The sequence below is a fragment of the Lepidochelys kempii genome, chromosome 1, assembly GCF_965140265.1.
Source record: "Lepidochelys kempii isolate rLepKem1 chromosome 1, rLepKem1.hap2, whole genome shotgun sequence".
NCBI classification, from domain to species: domain Eukaryota; kingdom Metazoa; phylum Chordata; order Testudines; family Cheloniidae; genus Lepidochelys; species Lepidochelys kempii.
In genome coordinates this window covers 41239005-41262882 of record NC_133256.1, presented here as the reverse complement: position 1 = coordinate 41262882, position 23878 = coordinate 41239005, and the positions used below count along the sequence as shown (strand labels likewise).

Below are 23878 nucleotides of genomic sequence, written 5' to 3'. Positions count from 1 at the left end.
CTAACAAATTGTGTCTATGTGTCTGATAATTCAGTTCTTTCTATAGTTTCTACCAGTTTGCCTGATACTGAAATTAGGCTCACCAGCCTGTAATGGCCAGGATTGCCTCTGGAACCCTTTTTAAAAAATGGATGTTACATTAGCAGCTCTCCAGTCATCTGATACAGAGGCTGATTTCAGCCATAGGTTACGTACTATAGTTAGTAGTTCTGCAATTTCATATTCCTTCAGAACTCTTAGTGAATACTATCTGGTGACTTATTACTGTTACATTTATCAGTGTGTTCTAAAACTTCTTCTATTGACACGTTAGGGTGGGACAGTACTTTGGATTTGTTGCCCCCCCAAAATAGCTTTGATGTGAGTATCTCCCCGACATCCTTTGCAGTGGAGACTGAGGCAAAGATTTTATTTAGCTTCTCTGCAGCAGCCTTGTCTTCCTTGAGTTCTCTTTTAATACATTTGTCGTCTAGTGGGGCCACTGTCTGATTGGCACGCTTCCTGCTTCTGATGTACTTAAAAAAATTTGTTACTGTTGTTTTTTGCATCTTTAGCAAGTTGCTTTTCAAATTCTTTCTTGGCCTGCCTTGTTATACTTTTACACAATTAACCTGCCAGAGTTGTGCTCTTTTTTTTTTATCCTTACTAGTAGACAAATTTTAAAGGATGGCTTTTTGCCTTGAATGGGCTGTTTAGCCATGGTGGCATTATTTTGGTCCTCTTATTGTCTTTTCTGATTTGGCACATGCATTTAGTCTGAGCCTCTATTATGGTGGTTTTTATATAGTCCCCATGCTTCTTAACTCTTGTGACAGATCCTTTTAATTTTTGTCTAACAAGCATCCTCATTTTTGTGTAGCTGTCCTTTTTAAAGTTAAATGTTACTGGGGTGGGGTTTTTTGTATTATCTTCCCTATAAAGACATTAAATTTAATTAAATTCTGGTCACTGTCATCAAGCAGTTCAGCTATAGTTATCTCTTGGACAGATCCTGTGCTCCACTGAGGACTAAATCAAGAATTAGCTCTCTCTTTGTGGGTTCCAGAACTAACTACTTGAAGAAGCACTCATATATGGTGTCTAGAAACATTATCTCTGCATCACACCTTGAAGTGACATTTACCTAGTCAATATGAGGCTAGTTGAAGTCACTCATGATTATTGCTCTTTCTGGTTTTGTAGCCTCTCTGACCTCCCTATGCATTTTACAATCACTGTCATCTGGTCAGTAGTATATTCCTATTGCTTTACTCTTTTTATTCAAGCATGGAATTTCTATTTATAGAGAATTTGTGATACAGGTTGTTTCATTCAAGATTTTTACCTTATTTGACTCTACGGTTTCTCTAAAATATAATGCCAGTCCCCCAACAGCACAAGCTACTCTGTCATTCCTATAGATTTTTTATCCTGGTATTACCATGTGCCAGTGATTATCCACCAAGTTTCTACGATGCCTATTATATCAATGTCCTCAATTTAATGGTAAGCACTCTTGTTCACCCATTTTAGTATTTAGACTTCTAGCATTTGTACATAAGTACTTGTAAATTTTGTCAATATTCAGTTGCTTGCCTTCACATGTTATATTTAAATAGGATTCTGTTACATTTGACTGTTCCTCACTGCCTTCTACCTGCACTTTACCAACTTCTTCCCTATCTTTTTTACTAGTATACAGAGTTCCCCCTTTAATAAATTCATCCCTGAGGGGTGTAAATGCCTGACCATGTGTTCCTCCACACCTTTTGTTTTTTCTCCAGCCCTTAATTTAAAAATTCCTCTACAACATTTTTAATTGTACGTGCCAGTAGTCTGGTTCCATTAAGGTGCTTCCTTTGGTTAAGCCACTGCTTCCCCAAAAAGGTTCCCCAGTTCCTAATAAACCTAAATCCCTCCTCCCTTCACCATTATTTCATCCACGTACTGGCCCCTTGTATGGAACTGGAAGCCTTTCAGAGAATGTGACCGTGGAGGTCATGGACTTTAATCTCTTCCTACCAGCCTAAATTTGGCCTCCAGAACTTCTCTCTTACCTTTCTCTATATCATTGGTACCTACATGTATCATGACCATTGGCTCCTCCCCACCACTACCTATAAGGTAATGTAGGGTAACTTGAAGTGTTGTGGCTTGTGACATGAAAATTGACCGTTTGAAGCACAAAATCTATTCATCCAACCTTTACCATGGTTATTGGTGGTTTACAATTATTTGTTGCTGGTCATTTCAGAGCCAGGAAGAGCACAGCCTGACTTTCAGGTCTCAGGTGAAGTTTTCATTGCTAGCAGTTACATACCCTACATGTTTATACTCTGATATCAGTTCACTGAGAGACATAGAACCCTAGGAAGCTATTTTAAAAGTCTCTTTCTAGAGTATAACTACATTAAAATCAATCTGAATGTCTTCAAGTTGTAAACCTGGTATCTTTAACAAGAATGCTCTTAAACCACCTGTCAAAAGTACAGAATAGTTAGAAGGTTAATTTTCTTCGGATTCTCTGTTGCTATATAAATATTTTGTTTTTTTAAGAAAATACTGCAAAAGGAAAACATTTCGAAATATATAGGCAAATGCATATATAATTTGTTTCACAGTATTTGAAACTATTGAACAACAACATAAATGACTTGGATAAGGATACTAAGATCAATACTTCTTTGTTTTCAATGCCATGCTAGGTCCCTCTTCCCAGGCCTTGAAGGAAGATTACTTTCTGATGACCTGAAGCCTCAAGTCCTAACTGCTTTGAAGGAAGCTGCCAAAAGCCGAGGTAATATTCAGTTTTCTTGTGTTTTCATCCTTACAAAGAAAACAGATTGATAATAATAAGTTTAAGAAGAAATTGTGTGGTTTGCTTTGCTTAAGAGCTATTGTTTTCTTAATCTAATTTGGAATTAGGATAGTTCAGAGCGGCTGATTAAAACCCACATTTAAAAGAACTAAGGCTGTCAAGTGATTAAAAAAATTAATCACAATTAATCGCACTGTTAAACATAATAGAATACCATTTATTTAAATATTTTCGGATGTTTTCTACATTTTCAAATATATTGATTTCAGTTACAACACAAAATACAAAGTGTACAGTGCTCACTTTATGTTTATTTTTGATTACAAGTATTTACACTGCAAAAACCCAAAAGAAATAGTATTTTTCGATTCACCTAATACAGTTACTGTAATGCAATCTCTTTATCATGAAAGTTGAACTTACAAATGTAGAATTATGTACAAAACCCCCTGCATTCAAAAATAAAACAATGTAAAATTTTAGAACCTGCAAGTCCACTCAGTCCTACTTTGTGTTCAGCCAATCGCTCAGACAAACAAGTTTGTTTACATTTGCAGGAGATAATGCTGCCCGCTTCTTGTTTACAGTGTCACCTGAAAGTGAGAACAGGCTTTCTCGTGGCACTGTTGTAGCTGGCATCACAAGATATTTACGTGCCAGATGTGCTAAAGATTCACATGTCCCTTCATGCTTCAACCACCATTGCAGAAGACATGCCTCCATGCTGATGACAGGTTCTGCCCAATAACAATCCAAAGCAGTGCAGACCGACGCATGTTCATTTTCATTATCTGAGTCAGATGATACCAGCAGAAGGTTGATTTTCTTTTTTGGTGGTTCGAGTTCTGTAGTTTCCACATCAGAGTGTTACTTTTCTAAGACTTCTGAAAGCAAGCTCCACAACTCGTCCCCTTCAGATTTTGGAAGGCAGTTCAGATTCTTAAACCTTGGGTCAAGTGCTGTAGCTGTCTTTAGAAATCTCACATTGGTACCTTCTTTGCGTTTTGTGAAATCTGCAGTGAAAGTGTTCTTAAAATGAACAACATATGCTGGGTCATCATCTGAGACTGCTGTAACAGGAAATATATGGCAAAATGCAAGTAAAACAGAGCAGGGGACATACAATTCTCCCCCCAAGGATTTCAGTCAGAAATTTAATTAACACTTATTTTTGTAATGAGCGTCATCAGCATGGAAGCGTGTCCTTTGGAGTGGTGGCCAAAGCATGAAGGGGCATACGAATGTTTAGCATAGTTGGCATGTAAATACCTTGCAGTGCCAGCTACAAAAGTACCATGTAAATCCCTGTTCTCAGTTTCTGGTGACATTGTAAATTAGAAGACAGCAGCACTATCTTAAATGTAAACAAACTTGTTTGTTTCAGCGATTGGCTGAACAAGAAGTAGGACTGAGTGGATTTGTAGGCTGCAAAGTTTTACATTGTTTTGGTTTTGAGTGCAGTCATGTAACAAAAAAAAATCTACATTTGTAAGTTACACTTTCACGACAAAGAGATTGCACTACAGTACTTGTAAGAGGTGAATTGAAAAATAGTGTTTATTTTGTTTATAGTTTTTACAGTACAAATATTTGTAATAAAAAATAATACACACTTGGATTTCAAGTACAACACAGAATACAGTATATATGAAAATGTAGAAAAACATCCAAAATATTTAATAAATTTCAATTGGTAGTCTGTTATTTAACAGTGCAGTTAAAACTGCGATTAATTGCGATTAATTTTTTTATCATGATTAATTTTTTTGAGTTAATCGCGTGAGTTAACTGCGCTTAATCGACAGCCCTAAAAAGAACATTATTTTTAAGGCTAAACTGGGCATGCAAAATCTGCTAAGCTTCTCATACAAAAATAGATACAGTTTACAATCTGAATGCAAAATAGCACAGGTGATACTCAAAAACTGGCAAAAAGGAAGGGGAAGAGAAGAAGGATGAAGATCTACAATCAAGTAGCACATGATTACTCAGTAAAGCGCACACACATACTGAAGTTTCTATAATCATTTTAAATCTCTCCCCCAGCCCTGAGATCATTATAGCCATTGACCGTCATGTTCTTCTTCAAGTGATTGCTCATGTCAGTTCCCATTAGGTGTGTGCGTGCCATGTGCACAGTCGTCGGAAGATTTTTCCCCTTGTGGTACCCGTCAGGTCGGCTGTGGAGCTCCCTGGAATGGCGCTCTTATGGTGGTGTATGTAAGTCCCTGCTGAACCACCACCTCTTCAGTTCCTCCTTACTGCCAGTGATGGTTGTTGGAGCTACTTCGTTCTCTTGATTTGGGCACGCACTTCTCCTAGCAAACATTTATTCTTGTATTGTATATAGTTCTACATAGTATAGGTTTTCTAGTGTTCTAGTTAGTTAGTTTGTAGACTAAGTTTCTGCTGGGGGTTATTCCCCTCCCCCCTTTTTTCCCACTCCCCTCACGGCTTCAAATCTTGTGGGTCCTGCAAGAAACCTATGCCCAGGGGATATCCTCATGACTTCTTCTTAAAGTGCTTGTGGGAAGCCTGCCAGCCTGACAAGTGCAAGATCTGCAGGAGCTTCTGCCCAAGGATTAAGAAGAAGAGAGTCTTAAGACTTAAGCTTCTCCTTATGGAGTTGGCTTTTGGTCCCCAGCCAGCTCAGACTGTGTTGGGGTCCAAGCCCGGCACTATAGTGCACAGTACACTGGCCTCAGTGAGAGAAGCTGTGGCACCGGCAAATGACTCAGGGTCCAGAGACACACAGCACTGCCACTCTCTGGCAACAAAGACGAGTTTGGCGACCTCTTGGCACTGATCTCACTTGCCGGTACCACATAAGAAGCAGAGAAGAGCCAAAAGGGGGGCGCTTGCCGACAGTCCAAACAGTGGAGTGCAGTGGTGCCCGTGGAGTGCGTCCCATGTTGGGACACTCAGCTCCTCCTCAGAAACAGCTGGTGCTGTCCAGTCTGGCCACCCAGGCAGAACCATTGGGTCTGGTTCCATTGGACTCCCCAGGATGGAAGAGCCAAATGGTGGAGTTGGACATGCGGTCCGCTCCTGACATGTTTGAGGCTGCCAAGGACCCCACAGAGATGGCAACCCAGCACCGGCAGCACCAGCACCGCACGGGGGGCTGGACTTTCCAAGGGCAAACTCGTCATGTTGCGGCACCGCTTGCACTCTCCTCAGCACTGATTGCCGGCACCGCCCCACAGGGCACTGCTGTGGAGTCCGAGATCAGACTCATCCTCAGAGGCAGAGCTGGAATCATACGTGTCCAGATGTAGCTAGCACCAGTCTTCTCACTCCAGGAAAAATGAGACGCAACAACTCCTGATGATGCCCTGGCCACCACATTGGCAGGCGCCCGCTCAGTGGCCGTTCTGGAGCCCACGGGTGTATCATCAAGCCCAGGGACCAAGCTCTAGGTTCCTTTTGGTTGCCTCGGACAGACGGGGGCCTCCATCTGCCTCCATGGTGAGGGAACCTCGAAGGGGTTCGGATCCCAGTGCCCAGGCCAGCACTGAGGCTGGCACTGAACCTGGCACTGAGTTTGCGTCCGGCACCACATCTTCCACTGCACAGGAAATATCAGCACTGGAGGACCTCTGTGAGTTGGAGGGTCAGGAGGACCCCATGCCCATGAGGCCTTCTTCACCCTCCTCCCCAGATGAGTTAGTAGCAGGCTCTGCCTCTTTACCGGCTTTGAGCAGTAGAGCCCATCAGGAGCTGCTCAGAAGAGTAGCCCTAAATCTGGGCTTGCAAGCGGAGGAGGTGTCAGAAGAAATGGACCCTGTGGTGGACATTCTGATGCCAGAAGGTCCTTCCAGGGTGGCCTTGCCATTGATCAAGATCATCCGTAATACTACCAAGACTCTCTGGCAGACTCCTGCTTCGATTCCTCCCACGGCTAAAGGGGTGGAACGGAAGTACTTTGTACTCTCGAAGGCGTACGAATACCTTGTCACCCACCCTCAGCCGGACAAGCTGGTTGTGGATGTGGCCAATGCCAAGGAAAGGCAGGGTCACCAAGGCCCCACACCAAAGTCTAAAGAGGCAAAGAAGCTGGACCTCTTCGGCTGTAAGGTCTATTCCACCGAGGGGCCCCAGGTTCGAATTGCAAATCAGCAGGTGGTCCTTAGCCGCTATAGTTTTAACTCTTGGAACTGCCTGTCCAAGTTTAAGAGAAAGAACTTCAGTTTCCTGCCCTGTCTGGGGGCATCCCCCCTCCGCCCTTCCCCGGCATCTAGTAGACTAAAAAAAAAATATTTTCAGTTGAAAGAAGAAAGTAAAGATGATATTCTTCTGCATTCCTCTCTGCTAGAGGATGACAACCCCCTGCCCAGGGACATGCTTGGCTCTCTCTGCTCCAAGCGGTGCCTCTCCTGCCAGGAGCCAGTTCCTGTAATGGCCAGACACTCACTGTGCCGGGAGACCCTCACAGCAGTGCTTTACCTGCCACAGCTAAAATGGCAGCCTCACAGGAGCTGGGAGCTGAAGTTAAAACTCCTCCCTATGGAGAAAATACTTCAGTCTGCAGGGGACTCCAGTGGGTGGTGACCCTGGATCATCCCCGGAGCCTTCACTTTGAAAGGGGTCGAGTCGTGAAGTGGAGAAGAAGAAGAGGAAAAAGAAAAGAAAAGCCACCAGCAGACTATCCCTCGGAAAGGCTCATAAAAAGGGCTCCTCCGAGCAACTGGCCAGCCAGAGGGGTTCCCCAGTGCAGACATCTCGGCACCGATCCAAACACATGCGTCCGAGCAGGGCGGTCCTTACCCATATGCAAAGCACGTAAGCCCCCCCCCCCGTGGAGGCCTGGGGCCCCAGACACAACCCCCATGGGGGTGCTGTGTAGGGCCCCAGAAAAAGCTAGGGACGGCCCTGATTCCGAGTAGCTGGCCAGCCAGCGGGGCTCCCCAGAGTGGCCGCCTTGGTAGGAGGACACCAGCAGCTCTGAAGAACAGCAGAGAGAGAGGGCCTCCTGCTGTGAGCTCTGCTCTGCTGTGAGCTCTGCTCTGCAGCAGGCACCAGAAAGGGGTCTCCTGCTATGAGCTCTGCTCTGCAGCACTGGCATGGGTCCCCAGGGCACCATTCGAGAGAGGCCAGGGGCTTCCACAGTCATGCTCTGAGGCAAGGGTACGGCCTCCTAAGGAGAGGGGACAATTACCGTACCATCTGTAAAAGAGCAGCACAGAGAAACTCTTTGGCACCAGGTGCAACATAACTGATGAAGTGGGTTCTAACACACGAAAGCTTATGCCCAAAATAAATTTGTTAATCTCTAAGGTGCCACAGGGATTCCTCGTTATTTACACTACTGACACTCCTCTGTGGTACCACGTGAGCCCATGGTAACACATGTGCTCTTATACTCTGGAGACCTGTGGCCACTGTTCCCTCTAGCTATGCGCTTGTGCACTCGCACACAGATCATAGAATCATAGAATATCAGGGTTGGAAGGGACCCCAGAAGGTCATCTAGTCCAACCCCCTGCTCGAAGCAGGACCAATTCCCAGTTAAATCATCCCAGCCAGGGCTTTGTCAAGCCTGACCTTAAAAACCTCTAAGGAAGGAGATTCTACCACCTCCCTAGGTAACGCATTCCAGTGTTTCACCACCCTCTTAGTGAAAAAGTTTTTCCTAATATCCAATCTAAACCTCCCCCACTGCAACTTGATCCTAAACCCCGCGCACACGGCGAAACACTGCCCGCACGAAAATGAAATACTGCAGCGGAGTCAGGCCGAAATATCATTTACGGGCGACTTTTGACATTGTTCGCCTGCCATCTATCAACACAACCAGGTTCTGCTAGCTGGCAAGGGGGGAAAAGGAAAGGAGGTTAAATTTCCTTTTTCTAAGTATTTAAAAATGACATTTATAAAATAACATGGTGTAAAACTATTGTTATCACAAATTGCAAATGAAAACTTTTTAAATGCCTCATGGTGCACAAATTTGAACTGTGCTTCAAAAATTTGCACAGAAGAAATTTTTTGCACACACGGCCTGTCAAAAATTAGAGGGAACATTGCTTGTGGCCTCAGTACCCAGGGAGAGACAATTACTGTACCATCTCTAAAATAGTGGCACCAACAAACTTTCTGTACTGGGCACAACAAAACTCTCATTTAGGGAGTGCTCTGCCCTATTATCGGTACTGACAACATACCACGGACACTCCTCTGTGGTACCAAATGAACCCATGGTACTGCATGAGCTCTGGTACCCTGTTGACCTGATGATTGGGGAAGAACTGCAATCCCCATTAGTTGGTACCAGGACCCTGGTATTGAGCACATCCCGGTACCCAGAATTGCTCTTGGCACTGGGCTGTATACTGCCAATACCGCAGTCAGCACCACCCTTACCCCCTAACAAATCTGTCACTGGCCAGGAGGAGATCATTTTCCTGGCCTCTCATCATGGCCCACTATCACACTACAAGGGTCTTCCCCAATTCCATCAAGCCAATCTACAGTCATGGTACGGGCCCCCTGAGGTAAGCCCACTGCCCATGTCTGCCTTCCTCTCTCTCCCCCCCCCAAGGCCATATTGTAATTCTTGGGCGATGTATAAACACTTGTCGTGACCATCCCCGGTGTCTCTCAGGGAGAGTCCATCCGATGGTTTGCTAGAGCCTGGCTGTCCAGAGCACCTGAGCCAGGGTAAGAGGAAGCTTTTTCAGAACAGGAAAAAGAACCTGAAGGGGAAGCTACCCCTCCTGCACACTTCTCCTTATCTCTTCCAGATGAGGCTGTGCTGCCCACCCCTCATCACTAGGTGAAGATTTTAAGAACTTTCTGGATCTTACCAAGAGGATGGCAGACGAGCTGCACATTCCCCTACAGGAGGTGGCAGATACACATCATAAGTTGGTGGAAATTCTGCACACCACCTTCTTATCTAGAATTGTCTTCCCAATAAATGAGGCAATTCTAGAGCCTACCAAAGTCATCTGGCAGACACCAGTCTCCATCACACCAACCAGCAACAGAGTGTAAAAAACAAACAAACCCTACATCTCTACCCAAAGAGGCAGACTTTGTTTTCAACATCCGCAACCCAACTACATCATAGTGGATGTAGTTAATGCACGAAGCAAGCAACATGATGCCAGGTCAACTCCATACGATCAGGCTCGGTAAGATGGTGTATTCATCGACAACATTATTGTTTAGAGTCATAAATTACCAAACTGTCATGGCCAAATACTATTTTATTAATTATGGGAAACCTCATGTGTTTCTGGAACGCTACTAGAAACACAAAAAGAACAGATTCAGACCATTCTTAGAGATGGTCAGTTAATAGCCAGACTGGTCCTAGAGGCAGCACAGGATGTAGCTGTTACAGCTGCCTGCCCAGTCTCCATGACAGTGGTACTGAGGTGGGTTGTGGGGTTTTTTGGTTGTTTTTTTCTGCTACACCTCTCTAGATTGCCCAGAGAGCTACAGACTTCCAGTTTGAAGGGCCAAACTCTTTGCAGAGAAGACAGATTTTCTCTCCACATCCTGAAGGATTCTTGGACCACATTACACTCCTTAGAAATCTGCACTGTGGGACACAAGAGAAGATATACCTCTCAACCACACCACAGGTCACAATCTTTTCAATACCCACCATCTCAGTGCTGTTATGAGCCACAGTGTAAGAGGACCAGGGCTCAAAAGTGGGAACAGTCTGCACCCCAGTCCGTGACCTCTCAAACTGCCTCTTATAGGCATTTTTGATGAGCTGGTCTAGGGCCTGAACAAAGATACCTTACAGCATCAGCTGCCATCTATACACCTGTCACGCCACTCAGAAGTCACCTTGTCCTACTTCACAGCAGTTAGGACCAGCTCTAGAGCAAGGAGATTGATTTCTAGCCCTGAACCTACAGGTGCCTACTTCCATATCTCAATACAACCATTGTACAGGAAATTTCCTACTGCGTACCTTTGGGATAGGATCATTATCAGTACAGACTGCTCCACACAGGGTATTCTCCAAGGTTCTCTTCATTGTAGTGGCATACTAACCCCCGTACAGTGACTGGACTTTAACAGCACCAACCTTGATGCAGTACAAGTGAGAGCATTCCTCTCGCTACCCACATTCACCACCCTAGGACACGTCTCCCTAATACGCTGGGGAGATCACCTACACAACCACAAGGTTCAGGACAAATGGCCTTCCACAGAAATTACCTTCCATATCACTCTTTTGGGGCTAAGGGCTGTCAGAAGTGCCTGTGCACACTTTCTACCTTTCATCAAAAACAACACACAAAGGTCATGATGGACTTAATGTGACCTGTATGTTTTGTATAAACCACCAAGGAGCTTCCAGATCTCCCTTCTCTACAAGACAGCACTCAAACTTTGGAACTGGTGCAGCAATCACAATGTGCTCATCTCAGCTGTCTATCTACCAGGGATGTGACAACCAACAGTCTCCGCTGGAATTTTCTCATGACAATGAGTGTGTATTGAATTCAGAGGTGCTTCAACATGTATCCACTCTTTGGGGAACCCTGACTATGGATCTCTTCACTACTTAACGGAATAAAAAAGGTCCTTGTTACTGCTCCAGGGCTGGCCTGGGGAAACATTAACTGGCAGTTGCCCTCATTTTCCCATGGGACAGGGCCCACCTATATGTCTTTTCCTAGTTTCCTACTCTATCCAAGATTCTGTTGAAAATTCAGTGAGACAAAGCGAGAGTTATTCTGATTGCTCCTCTTGACTATGACAAGTCTGGCCCCCTTACCTGACACAGATGACAATATGCTCTCCTGTTTCTCTTCAACCCATCTGTCACCCACTCTCTCAAAACAGTGGGCTGACCCTTCACCCCAGCCCACAGTTCCTCCGCCTCCAGGCTTCTTAGTTCCAAGGTTTAGAGGCAGAACGCTCTGACAAGCTGAAAGACGTGTTGCAATACAACCAAAAGTTGACCACTTGACTTATTTATCTACAAAATGGAAACAACTCCAAGTTTGTGTCATTCGAAACACACAGACCCAACCTCATCTTTCCTCCCTCTGATTTTCCCTACATTTTAAACTCTCACTCAGATCCCTTAAGGTACATCTCATGGTGAAAATGGCTTCCCACTTGGTGTTTGCTCACCCACTAATGCAGGGGTGGCCAACCTGAGCCTGAGAAGGAGCCAGAATTTACCAAAGTACATTACCAAAGAGCCATAGTAATACATCATCAGCTTCTCCCCTGTTCCCAGTGCATCCAGTCCACCAGCAGCCCTGCCAATCAGCACCTCCCCTCCTTCCCCGCACCTCCCCCTCCTTCCCCACACCTCCCGATCAGCTGTTTCCTGGCGTGCAGGAGGCCCTGGGAAGAGGAACGAGGACACGGCAGGCTCAGGGGAGGGGGCAGGAAGGGGTGGAGTGGGGGCAGGGCCTGTGGCAGAGCCAGGGGTTGAGTGGTGAGCACCCTTCCCCCCCCCCCCCCGCCCCGGCACATCGGAAAGTTGGTGCCTGTAGCTCCAGCCCCGGACTCGGTGCCTATACAAGGAGCTGCATATTAACTTCTAAAGAGCTGCATGTGGCTCCGGAGCCACAGGTTGGCCACCCCTGCACTAATGTGTAGATTCTTTAAGGGCTTTGGGATCTCTTCCCACATGTGACACCACCCGCTCCAGCCTGGGACTTTAACCTAGTTCTCAGGGCTTTGATTAGACCTCCCTCCAAGTCCCGGGCAACTTGTTCTCTCTTACACCTGTCCATGAAGACAGCATTTCTAATTGCCATCACCTCAGCTAGGCACAGAGGAGAAATAGCGGCCCTGGTGGCACATCCATCATTCACAGCCTTTTTTTAGAAAAAGACAAAGTAACTCTAAGGCTATATCCTAAGTTTCTCCCTACTTTCTCTGCACTTTCCATATGAATCAACAGATCCATCTCCCTGTTTTTTCCCAAAACCACATTGTGACAACTGGGAGACAATTGTGCATATGTTAGATATTAGAAGGACATTAGCATTCTACTTGGACAGGACTAAGGACTTCAGGAAATCCCCTAAACTCTTCCTTTGTCCACAGAAAGATCCAAAAGCTCTGTGATATCAGCTCAAAGACTATCCAAATGGGTCTCTAATTGCATTAATCACTAACCAAGGGCGCAACTTGCTTCCGTCCAGAGTCCATACGCACTCCACAAGATCAGTTTTTACCTCAATCACATTCTGAGGGATACCATTGCCTCAGCAATCTACCGAGCAATGACTTGGGCCTCTGCCCCTGCTTTCACAGAACATTATGCGATCACTAAAGATTTGGCCGCTGACAAAATCTTCTACTCCACAGTACTCTCTGAAGTAAAAAACTCCACTCCGAAGGCCCAGCCTCCAGTGGTGAGTACTGCTCGGGAGTCACCTACAGTGGAGCACCCGTAGGGACACTATTCAAAGAAGAAGAAGAAGTTACTCACCTTGTGCAGTAACGATGGTTCTTCGAGATGTGTGTCCCTATGGGTGTGCCACACCCGCCTTCCTCCCCTCTACATTGGAGTTCTCTATAGGGCTCTGCGGTAGAGAACGAAGTGATGGGGGTTCACCCGTGCAGTGCTAGGTAGCCTCAAGGCAGACCATGAGGGAGGAAGGGCACATGCGTAGGTCAATGGACACTGCTACTAAAAATCTCTGATTAGAGGTGCAGGAGCGCACATACACCTACAGTGGAGCACCCATAGGGACACACATCTCGAAGAACCATCGTTACTACACAAGGTGAGTAACTTCCTCTTATATGGCGCAGGTCATGGCTGCAAGTCTTGGGCCTCCCTCTGGAGGTCCAACAGACTATACAGGACTTGCCATTCAGTGGCTCGGGTCTCGTCACAGAACAGGTGGACTTTAGGCTCCATAGTCTCAAGTACTCTAGAGCAACCTTAAAGTCCTTGAGGCTTCATATGCTGGCCTTGCAAAGGAAGCATTTTAATTCTCAGCCCCTGCCTTACTTCTACCCCTCTCAACCGAGGCAAGACTACAACAGGAGATGGGGTAGAAGTAATAGGGGAAGGCCTCCACAATCCTCCTCCACCCAGGGCTGAGGCTCAGCGAGACAGTCGCCAGCTCCCAAGAAAAACTTCCAAAGGTGCCCCTGGGTGCAATGCACCAGTCCATATCCCGGATCCTTCCCCTCCTTTCGTGAACTGTCTATCCCATTTCTGTGGGTCCTGAGCAAGGTAGAATTGGGATATTCTCTCCAATTCTGTACCCTCTCACCCACCTTTCCCATCCCTCTTCAGGGACCCTTCTCACAAGCGGCTTCTAGTGCAGGAGGTGCAAACACCCTACAACTTGGGGCGGTAGAAGAGGTACTGATGGAGTTCAGGGGCAGGGGATTCTATTCCCATTACTTCCTAATCCCCAAGGCCAAAGGTGGGCTCCAGCCTATTTTAGACCTGTGAAACCTCAACAGATTCATGAAGAAGCTGAAGTTTCACATGGTCTCCTTGGCTTCCGTTACTCCCTCTCTGGATCCAGAGGACTGGTACACCATCGTCGACTGGAAGGAAACTTTCCACTCATGCCAATTATCTGGCAAAGTGGAAGAGATTTTTCATTTGGTACCTCCAGAAAGGTACTCCTCCATTTCAATCCTCAATTCCCTTTATCCTGGACTACTTACTTCACTTGAAACAAAAGGGGCTGGCAGTCTCGTCAATAAAGGTGCACCTGGCGGCAATTTCAGCTTTCCAGACCGGCTCAATAGGCTGCTCAGTGTTTGCTAACTCTATGGTTGGCCATTTCCACAAGGGGTTGGACAGACTGTTCCCCAAGTAAAGCAGCCGATCCCTCCATGGGATCTTAACCTGGTGCTCTCAAGGCTCATTGGCCCTCCCTTTGAGCCCCTAGCAATGTGCTCAGTGCTCTACCTTTCTTGGAAAGTGGCATTCCTAGTGTCTATAACATGAGCCAGGAGGGTGTCTGAGCTCAAGGCTCTGATGTCCGAGCCCCTTTATACTGTGTTTTATAAGGACAAGGTACAATTGCAGCTGCACTCAGCTTTCCTCCTGAAGGTAGTTTTGCAATTTCACACAAATCAGAATATCTTTCTGCCAGTATTCTACCCTAAGCCACACGCCAACGACAGGGAACACACGCTCCATTCCCTGGATGTCAGACAGGCTTTAGCCTTTTACATCAAGCAAACAAAGACACAGCTCTTCACCTCTATTGCTGAAAGAATTAAGGGTATCCTGTTTTGTCCCAGAGAGTTTCTTCTTGGATCATAAAAAGAAAAGGAGTACTTGTGGCACCTTAGAAACTAACCAATTTATTTGAGCATAAGCTTTCGTGAGCTACAGCTCACTTCATTGGATGCATAAAGTGGAAAGTACAGTGAGGAGATTTTATATACACACATACCATGAAAAAATATACATTGTATGGAGAGTGATCACTTAAGATGAGTTATTACCAGCAGGAGAGTGGAGTGGGGGGAGAGAAAACCTTTTGAAGTGATAATCAAGGTGGGCCATTTCCAGCACATTTCCAGGAGTTAACAAGAACATCTGGATCATGGTATTTATCAGAACATGCTATGACCTAGCAAAGATTCTGGCCCCAGCATTGACAGAGCATTCCACAAGAACGCATGCTTCATCTGCAGCCTTCCTGGCGCAGGTTCCCATTCAGAACATCTTCAGGGCAGCGACGTGGTTGTCTGTCCACACCTTTACCTTGCACTACGCCATCACACAGCAGGCTAGAGACGATGCCACATTTGGTAGAGCTGTGCTACAGTCTGCAACTCAGTGAACTCCGACCCCTGCTCTAGGGGACTGCTTGGGAGTCACCTACTCGGAATTGACATGAGCAATCACTCGAAGAAGAAAAACAGTTACATATCTTTCGTAACTGTTGTTCTTTGAGATGTGTTGCTCATGTCCATTCGAAGACCCACCCGCCTCCCCTCTGTCAGAGTATCTGACAAAAAGGAACTGAAGAGGCGGGACCTATATACATCGCCGTAAGGGTGCTACTCCAGGGGCTTCACAGCCAACCGGACGGGTGCAGCTAAGGAAAAAACCTTCCAATGATTGTGAATGTGGTGTGCACACACCTACTTGGAATGGACATGAGCATCACATCTCAAAGAACTACAGTTACGAAAGGTAGGTAACCGTTTTTTCCCCACTCCAGTTAACATGTTTGAATGTGTGTGTGAGTTCATATGTAAACAGTCAATAACAGTACCAGCCTTTTGGTTATGGTGGACATGCCCAGGCCTCACATTCTGTAAGAGATTAGATTAATAGATTTTAAGACCAGAAGAGACCATTATGGTAAGCTATTCTGATATCCTGCATAACAGAGGCCAATAATTTTCACCAAAAAGAAAAGGAGTACTAGTGGCACCTTAGAGACTAACCAATTTATTTGAGCATAAGCTTTCATGAGCTACATGAAATCTTATGCTCAAATAAATTGGTTAGTCTCTAAGGTGCCACTAGTACTCCTTTTCTTTTTGCGAATACAGACTAACACGGGTGCTACTCTGAAACCTGTCAATTTTCACCAAGTGATTCCTGTGTCGAGTTCATAAGTTACGGTTAAGCTACAGCGTTTCTTTTAGAAAGAAGTCCAATCTTGATTTAAAGACTTCAGGTGACAGAGAATCCACCACATCCCTAGATAAATTGTTGCAGTGGTTAATTAACCTTACTGTTAAAACTTTGTGCCTTATTTCTAGTCTGATTTCATGTGGCTTCAGGTTCCAGCTATTGGATCTTGTTATGCCTTTATCTGCTAAATTAAAGAGCCCTCTACCATCAGAAATCTTCTCCCCCGTAGGAATTTATAGGTTGGTCAAGTCAGCTCTTAACCTTCTTTTGGATATATTAACTAGATTGAGCTTCTTTAATTTCTTATTGTAAGGGAGGTTTCTCAGACCTTGAATCATTCTTGTAGTTTTTTTCCTGTAGAGCTCGGTAAATAACTGAGTTTTTTGATTGGCTGGCAGTTCTGAAAAATTGTAAAAATAAAATAAAAACAAATTGGGTTGCATTGAACCCAAACTGAAAATTCCCCCAAAATTTGGCTAACCAAAATGGTCTACAATTTTTTTTCAGTCAAAGTGGTTTTTTGGACCTGGGTTAGATTGACAAAATGGGGAGGAAGTGGTGCTACTTCTCTTTATAACTATAGCCCCGTGGTTAGTTCATTCACCCGGAATATGGAAGACCTGGATTTTATTCCCCTCTCTACTTGATGTGGAGAAGGGATTTGAACTTGAGTCTCCTTCCTCTCAGGAAAATACCCTAACCACTAGGCTATGAGAGATTCTGGGGTGGGTCTCTCTCAAGCTCTTCTGTTGAAGCAGTTCCACTGTGTGTTAATCAGTCACTGGAGCAGGAAGACTGGAATCTAGGTTTCACACTCCCAGATAAGTGTCCAACAATTCTAATTCTCTCTCTGGATGAGTATTCAATTACTTATATATGGTGGAACACTTTCAACAGGAGAGACTGAGAGAGACCTGCCCAGCAGGTCCTGCCTCAGCAGAGGGGGGCTAGACTAGATGACCTGCTGAGATCCTGTCTGACCCTACATTTCTATGATTCTATATCCCATATCCTAGTGGTGGGAAGTGGGAGAACCAAGTTCAAATCCCTTGTTCAGATCAGGAAGAGAGGGGAACTGAACCTAGGTCTCCCAGATCCTGGCTGAGTGCCCTAGCTGTGGGGCTAAAGATTATAAGGGAAGCTGAATTTTTTTTTCTGGATGACTATTCAGAGAATTCATGTAAAATTCATGAATTGTTTCAGGTCAACTCAAACTGTATTTTTCAGTGAATAAGCTATTTGTGAAAACATTTCATCTTGTTCTACTTTTCTGAACCCTTTCCAATTAATCAACTTTTTTTTAAGGTGTGGACACCAGAACTGGACCTGGTATTCTAGTAATGGTCACAGCAGTTTGCTGTCTTTGATATTCTTCATCTGTCTCTTCTCCTTGACATCCTCTATTCTTTTGGCTTCCTTGACTCTGGACTCTTGTTTTCTCTAATTTCTTTGGTTGACTTTTCACCATTTCCTTTGGTAGCTCTTCCTTCTCCTCTCACCCCCTGAGTTGAAGTCCTCCAGGGTTCCATCCTTGGGTGACCTGCACCACTTGCATGGGTTTAATGATCACGTCTCTTAATATTTTCAAATGTAGCAGAAATAGAAAAGATTTACAGACAGGTGACAAAATGATTAACAACTTGGCAAAATTTCCGTACGAGGAGAGACTGGAAAGATTGGGACTGTTTAGTTCACAGAGGAAATAAGTATGAGAGAATTATTAATAAGATAGCTATACAAAGTAATGTGTATGTTACAGAGAAGGTAAATCAAGTGCTCTTATTTACCCCTTTCTCATAATACAAGAGCCAAAGGACAGCCAATGATAATGAAAGCCTGGAAATGTAAGATTGATATAAGGAAATATTTCTTTATACAACGCATATTTAGCTTGTGGAACCTGTTCCTACTAGATTTCATTAAAACTAAGAGTTTGGCGGGAGGTAGGCAGATGTGACTGCTACTTATTCTGCTAAGACATGCTTGTTTTACTTTTGCCTCATCCTCTAACTTCACCAAAAAATCCTGTTTCAACTATTTGTTGTGTTATATTGTAACCCTGATTGTAGATTCTTTGGAGCAGTGACTATTTTTAAATAAGTATTTGTACTGTGCTCCTGTCTTGATTGGGATTCTAAGGTGCTACTATAATATAAATAATAATTGGTGAGATATGAGAAGAATTAAACATTTTATATGGATGAGAACATCCACAGTTACGTTCGATGGTTTAAAAAAATTAGAAGTAGAGAAGAGGGAAGGTGGCCACAGGAGGACCTGTGGTCTGGGGGAAGGACCCAGGGTAAAACCATCATCATGGTTACCTCCACGGGACTCGAGGATGAAGAGCTGAAGTGATGATCAAAGGGGAACAGTCTTCATTCTGTTCCCCAAAACTTTCCACAAGGCTGGTGAGAAAAGCTGGAATAGCACCCAGAGGAGCCTCCCCCTCTCCTCTACCCCATGATCGAACCACAATACTACAAATTTAGTATCTCCTTTAATTTTCCCTTGATCTCCAAATATCAAGCTGAAGAACGCCCATCCCTTCATACAGTCCCATTACTGGCAGATGCACTTTTTAGTTTTTTTAAAGCAAATTTGCTAGGACTGAAAAGGAGATGATACATTTTAGATGGGTAAACATCTACTGTGTAAAAATGAGGATCAGTGGCGATATTTTAACATATGCTTATTGCTACAATTATAATCACAGATTTACAGGTGCAGAGACAAAAATCCATGGGTTGCGTGAGGACACTTCGAATAATGGTTCACCTAATTTTGTAATGCTATCAAATCTGTATCTCTCCTGATTATTGAATTGAAATTTTTTTGCAATATGGAAATTATTTGCATCATTGCAGTTTTCTGACTCTTTGTGTGATGCATTACCATCATCTTTTACACCCTTGGTTCTTATTTTCAACCAGGCCACCAGATATTTAGCAGTTCTCCTTTCTAATGTTTATCCTACTAGTATTGCTGCAGAGAAAACATATGAACATTCTTGTACATGAATATTATGGGTAGACTTCTTCTGTAGAACTTTAAATCCCTTAGATCATTCTTCTGAACTCTAGAGTGGCCGACTTTGCTCTTCATGCTCTTTTGCCATAAATTACTTTTCTTTCTAAGGCATTTACAAGATCATAATGTACACATGATACTGTAAGACCTGTTTATTTCTCTTTTGGCTGGTTCTAAAATCCCAACTGTCAAGAATTTTCCCCCAGGTGACTATACAAATATACAAGAAACATGTTCTTATATTTTCTTTCAAAAGGTGGGGTGGAGGTTCCACACTGGTGTTGCACAGAAAGATCCAAATCCACTTTCACTCCATAAAGCATTTTCTTTTATTGTAAGAGGCAGATTGTTACTTTTATATTTAGCATGATCATGTGTAAATTACTAGCATTTTGAATGTTTTCTGAAAAATGGATTTGATTATATTCTAGCCCACCAGCTTCTCTGGGGATTTTCAGGTAGGATTACTGACTGAATATTTTGCTGGATTGAAGTGTGGCATTTGTGTGGCTTTGATGATTAAATGTTTCTCTGACTCAGCTTCCATATAAACAGAAACTGGATAACTTACACAATTAAACACAATTGGCAAAAAACAGAACAAAAAAGCCTAATAATTGAGAAGATGATAGTGTTAGGACTCATTGCATAGAAGAAATAACATTTTAATGAATTTATATTGATTTATATTTAATGATTTAATTGATTGATATTTAATGATTTAATTGGGGATCGGTCCTGCTTTGAGCAGGGGGTTGGACTAGATGACCTCCTGAGGTCCCTTCCAACCCTGATATTCTATGATACTATGATTCTGTATTCATTAATTGATGCAAAATTGTTTAAATAAACTAGGGCATCATGTGAAGATTTTCAGAATTTCTAAATGGTATCAAATTTTTATTCTATAAAATTGGCAAAATAATTTGAAATGTCAATATCTGAGCTACATGTTTAAGGTGTGAGGACTGTACATTCTAGGAGCTGCATGCAATTAAAGAATTAATTGGAAGTACCTATCAGCTGGAATACTTTAATCATTAATCAACAGCATGAACATTTGTTTCTTGTATTAACTTTTTATGTTCAATAAATATTTAAGAGCTTGCACTAAAATAATAGAATTTTAGTTTTGATTTTAGGAGAATTTCCCCCTCCCTGGCCATCTGCCTTAAGTTTCTATCCCTTCTGCTAGCGCCACTGCCTCTCTCAATACTGCAGCACCAAGGAAGGGGGGGAGTAGCCTTTGACAGCCTGGAGGAGGGAAAACTTACTGCTTCCAAACATGTTTTGTTACCCACTTCCAAACTAGGAGGCAAGTAGTTGGGGGTGGTAGTGTCTCTTTCCCTCTAACCCTCCACGTTGAGACTTTGAAAGGAGGTGGAACGAAGTGGGGTTTTAAGCTTTTGCTGATCACATTGATAACCCCACCCTGCAGGATCAGATTCTCCTCTGAGATTATGGGAGATGGCTGAAAAGTAGGCAGTCTTGCAATGGCACACAGAATTTAAAGACCCATATTATCATACATGTATGTACAATTTATAGTCTCATCAATATTCAATTCTGCATGACTGTTGTAACAGCTTCATGCTTATCAACAAAGACAATTATATGGCAACATACTTGGTTTACCTGTACCTATGGGCATTTCAAAGGTAGACAAAGGGATTCTGCTAGCCCATATACTATTATGTATGACTGTATGTATTCTTCATGTTGTAATCAATAACACAAAAACAGTTTTGTCAGAATGGAAGTAGTTCAACTTTATATACATATTATGGGTGCCTTAGAAATACCTCAAAGATATCCTCAGCACTGAGAGGGCGTGATAGTTATTGCATTATCCATAGTAAATGTTACATAGGAAAATGTAAAAAGATTGTTTGTGCTTGATGTTGAAAAGAAAATCTCTTTTTTTACTGAACATATTAGACACACCATCAACTTGAAAATCAGTGGTGCTTGAAAATGTTGTACTTTCTGTATGCAGTATTGTACCTCATCCAGTGTACTTAATGCCCCAATAGCAATATGTGGGTAAAACCAGACAATCACTATGTGCTTGAATGAACTCACACAAGAAAATGATAAAAGACCATATCACTTGTGGGTGAAAACTTTTTACTGGATGTATCCCACAGTTCTTCTTCAAGTGCTTGCTCATATCAATTCCAATTAGGTGTGTGCACGCTGCGTGCATGATCATCGGTGTATTTTTACCCTAGCAACACCTGGTGGGTCGGCTGTGGAGCCCCCTGGAGTGGTGCCTTCATGGGGCTGGATATATACCGCAGCCGACCCGGTGCCTCCTCAGTTCCTTCTTACCACCCGTGACAGTCGTTGGAACTGTGGAGCGCAGCATAGCTCTCCTCCACTCTCCACTGTTTGAAGGGCCTCAGGGAGTCTCACCAGGCTGACAAGTGTAGGATCTGTAAGATGTTCAGACCTTGGACCAAAAAGGAGCAGGACTTCAGACTCAAGCAGCTCCTTATGGAGGCGGCCCTTAGCCCGGACCCTCCATCGGTGCTGGGCGCTTCGGTGCGCAGCGCCCCGGCGGCAGCATCAGGTACTGCACTGCAGATGGACTCTGATAGAGGCCCGCAGCACCAGCCCTCTCCGGCACCCCAGCCAGTACAAGTGACCCGGCACCGTTCTCTATCTCCGGGCCAGAAGAGACAGTGCAAGCCGGAGACGACTGTCCCATCTCAACAGTCACCAGCACCTCCGATACCAGCACTAGAGTCGTGTCCAGCGCTGGAGCAACCGAGGGTAGAAGCGCCAATATTGGCGCCGTTGACTCCGGCACCGAGAGAGGAGCCGTGGAGTCCAGTGCGCACAGGCTCCCTGACTCGGACTGTGGTTGAGCCCCGGCTTCCGTCAACAGTGGAGACGTTTGCAGTGGCACGAGACCTCATCGCCCTCACAGAACCGGCATCATCCCAGACTGCGGCACCGCCTCTGACTGGTGCGGTACCATGTAGGGGCAAGCCAACCCTCATACGTCCACCATCTCCGTGCATGCAAACACGGCACCGGTTCTGGATCCGGTCCTGATTCCGATGCCGCTCGCAGTCCCTACACCCCTCGCAGTCCCAGCGCCGGTCGTACTTGCACCATCAGTCGTACTCATGGCACCGATCTGGCTCTCAGCACAGCTCTGGACAATGGTACTGTTCAGGCTCCCGATCTTGCTTCCAGCACTGATCAGAGCGCCAATCTCCTTCCCGGAGCTGATCCCGGCACTGCTCCCGCAGTGATTGTCGTCACGGTCCAGATCTGGATCCCGGTACCGGCCCAGTCATCGGCACCGATCTCAATCCCGGTACTGCTCTGCAGCCCCTCGCCGGCACCGCTCTCCAGCAACCTGATATCACTCCACACCGCACCCTGGAGAGTCGACGCAGGCACACTCCGCACTGCCTTGGCCCTCGCGTTCTGCTTCACGATCGTCACAGTCCGAGGGTGGCTCGCGCTCAGCCTACCCTGTTCCAAGTCATGGCGAGGGTGATGTGGGTCACTGGCAGGAGGAAGGCCAATTCACCCTAATCAGGAGCCTTCACAATGGTCCTTCTCGACCCTGTGGGCGTACCACCAAGCCCAAGGGGTTCCGTCAGGGGCCTCCCGCTCAGCCCACTCAGAACCCTGGGTGCCAGAGGCCACCATAAGTCGTCGTCCTCCGGGGGGTATGGAAGCGACTGCACCTATCCCAGCGCAGGCCCCAGACCCCAGTGTAATGGATCCTGGACAACAGGACCCTTCACAGCAGTTTCTGTCACAGGATCCCCTGGCCCCTGTGGCATCCTCCTTGTCCTCTCCAGACAAGGCAGTGGCAGGGACAACAATCTCGGGTCCTCCCCCAATAGACCTTTGTGCCCACCAAGACCTTCTACATAGGGTGGCATTTAATGTGAACCTCCAAGCTGAGGAGATAGTGAAGTTGGAGGACGCAGTGGTGAACATCCTTTCAGTGGAGGCCCCATTCCGAGTAGCTTTGCCCATTCTTCGCACCATCCAAACCAATGCCAAGACAATCTGGCAAACCTTCGCCTCCATCCCACCGACGGCCAGAGGAGTGGAGAGGAAATACTTTGTCCTCTCCAAGGACTATGAGTACCTTTATACTCACCCTCAGCCGTGTTCACTAGTGTTGGCCTCGGTGAACGAAAGGGAGCGGCATGATCAACAGGCTCTGGTGCCCAAATCGAAAGACGGCAGGCGTCTCGATTTGTTTGGGTGCAAGATTTACTCCTCAGGGGGGCTACTGCTCAGGGTCGCGAACCAACAGGCGCTCCTGAGCCATTATGACTATAATTCGTGGAGCTCCATGTTGAAATTTAAGGAGTTAATTCCTCAGGAGTCCAGGGATGAGTTTGGGGCCTTAGTGGAAGAGGGCAAACAGGTGGCTAGGGCGTCCTTTCAGGCCTCCTTAGTACCTTCCATAAAGACAAGGTACAGGTGCGACCTTCCCTCCTAAGGTA

At 45.1% G+C, this 23878-nt stretch overlaps 1 protein-coding gene across 4 annotated transcripts in view; it reads left to right on the top strand.

Moving 5' to 3' along the window:
* SACS (sacsin molecular chaperone) overlaps nucleotides 1-23878 on the top strand; it is a 143053-nt gene that overhangs the window by 87356 nt on the left and 31819 nt on the right. For 3 of the 4 annotated variants that reach the window (XM_073339993.1, XM_073339992.1, XM_073339994.1), the window contains 2 exons: nucleotides 2685-2776; nucleotides 19826-19852. In XM_073339993.1, coding sequence (XP_073196094.1) covers nucleotides 2685-2776; nucleotides 19826-19852 — 119 coding nt within the window. The remainder of the gene's footprint in view (nucleotides 1-2684; nucleotides 2777-19825; nucleotides 19853-23878) is intronic. The other variant, XM_073339995.1, reaches the window with a different exon arrangement.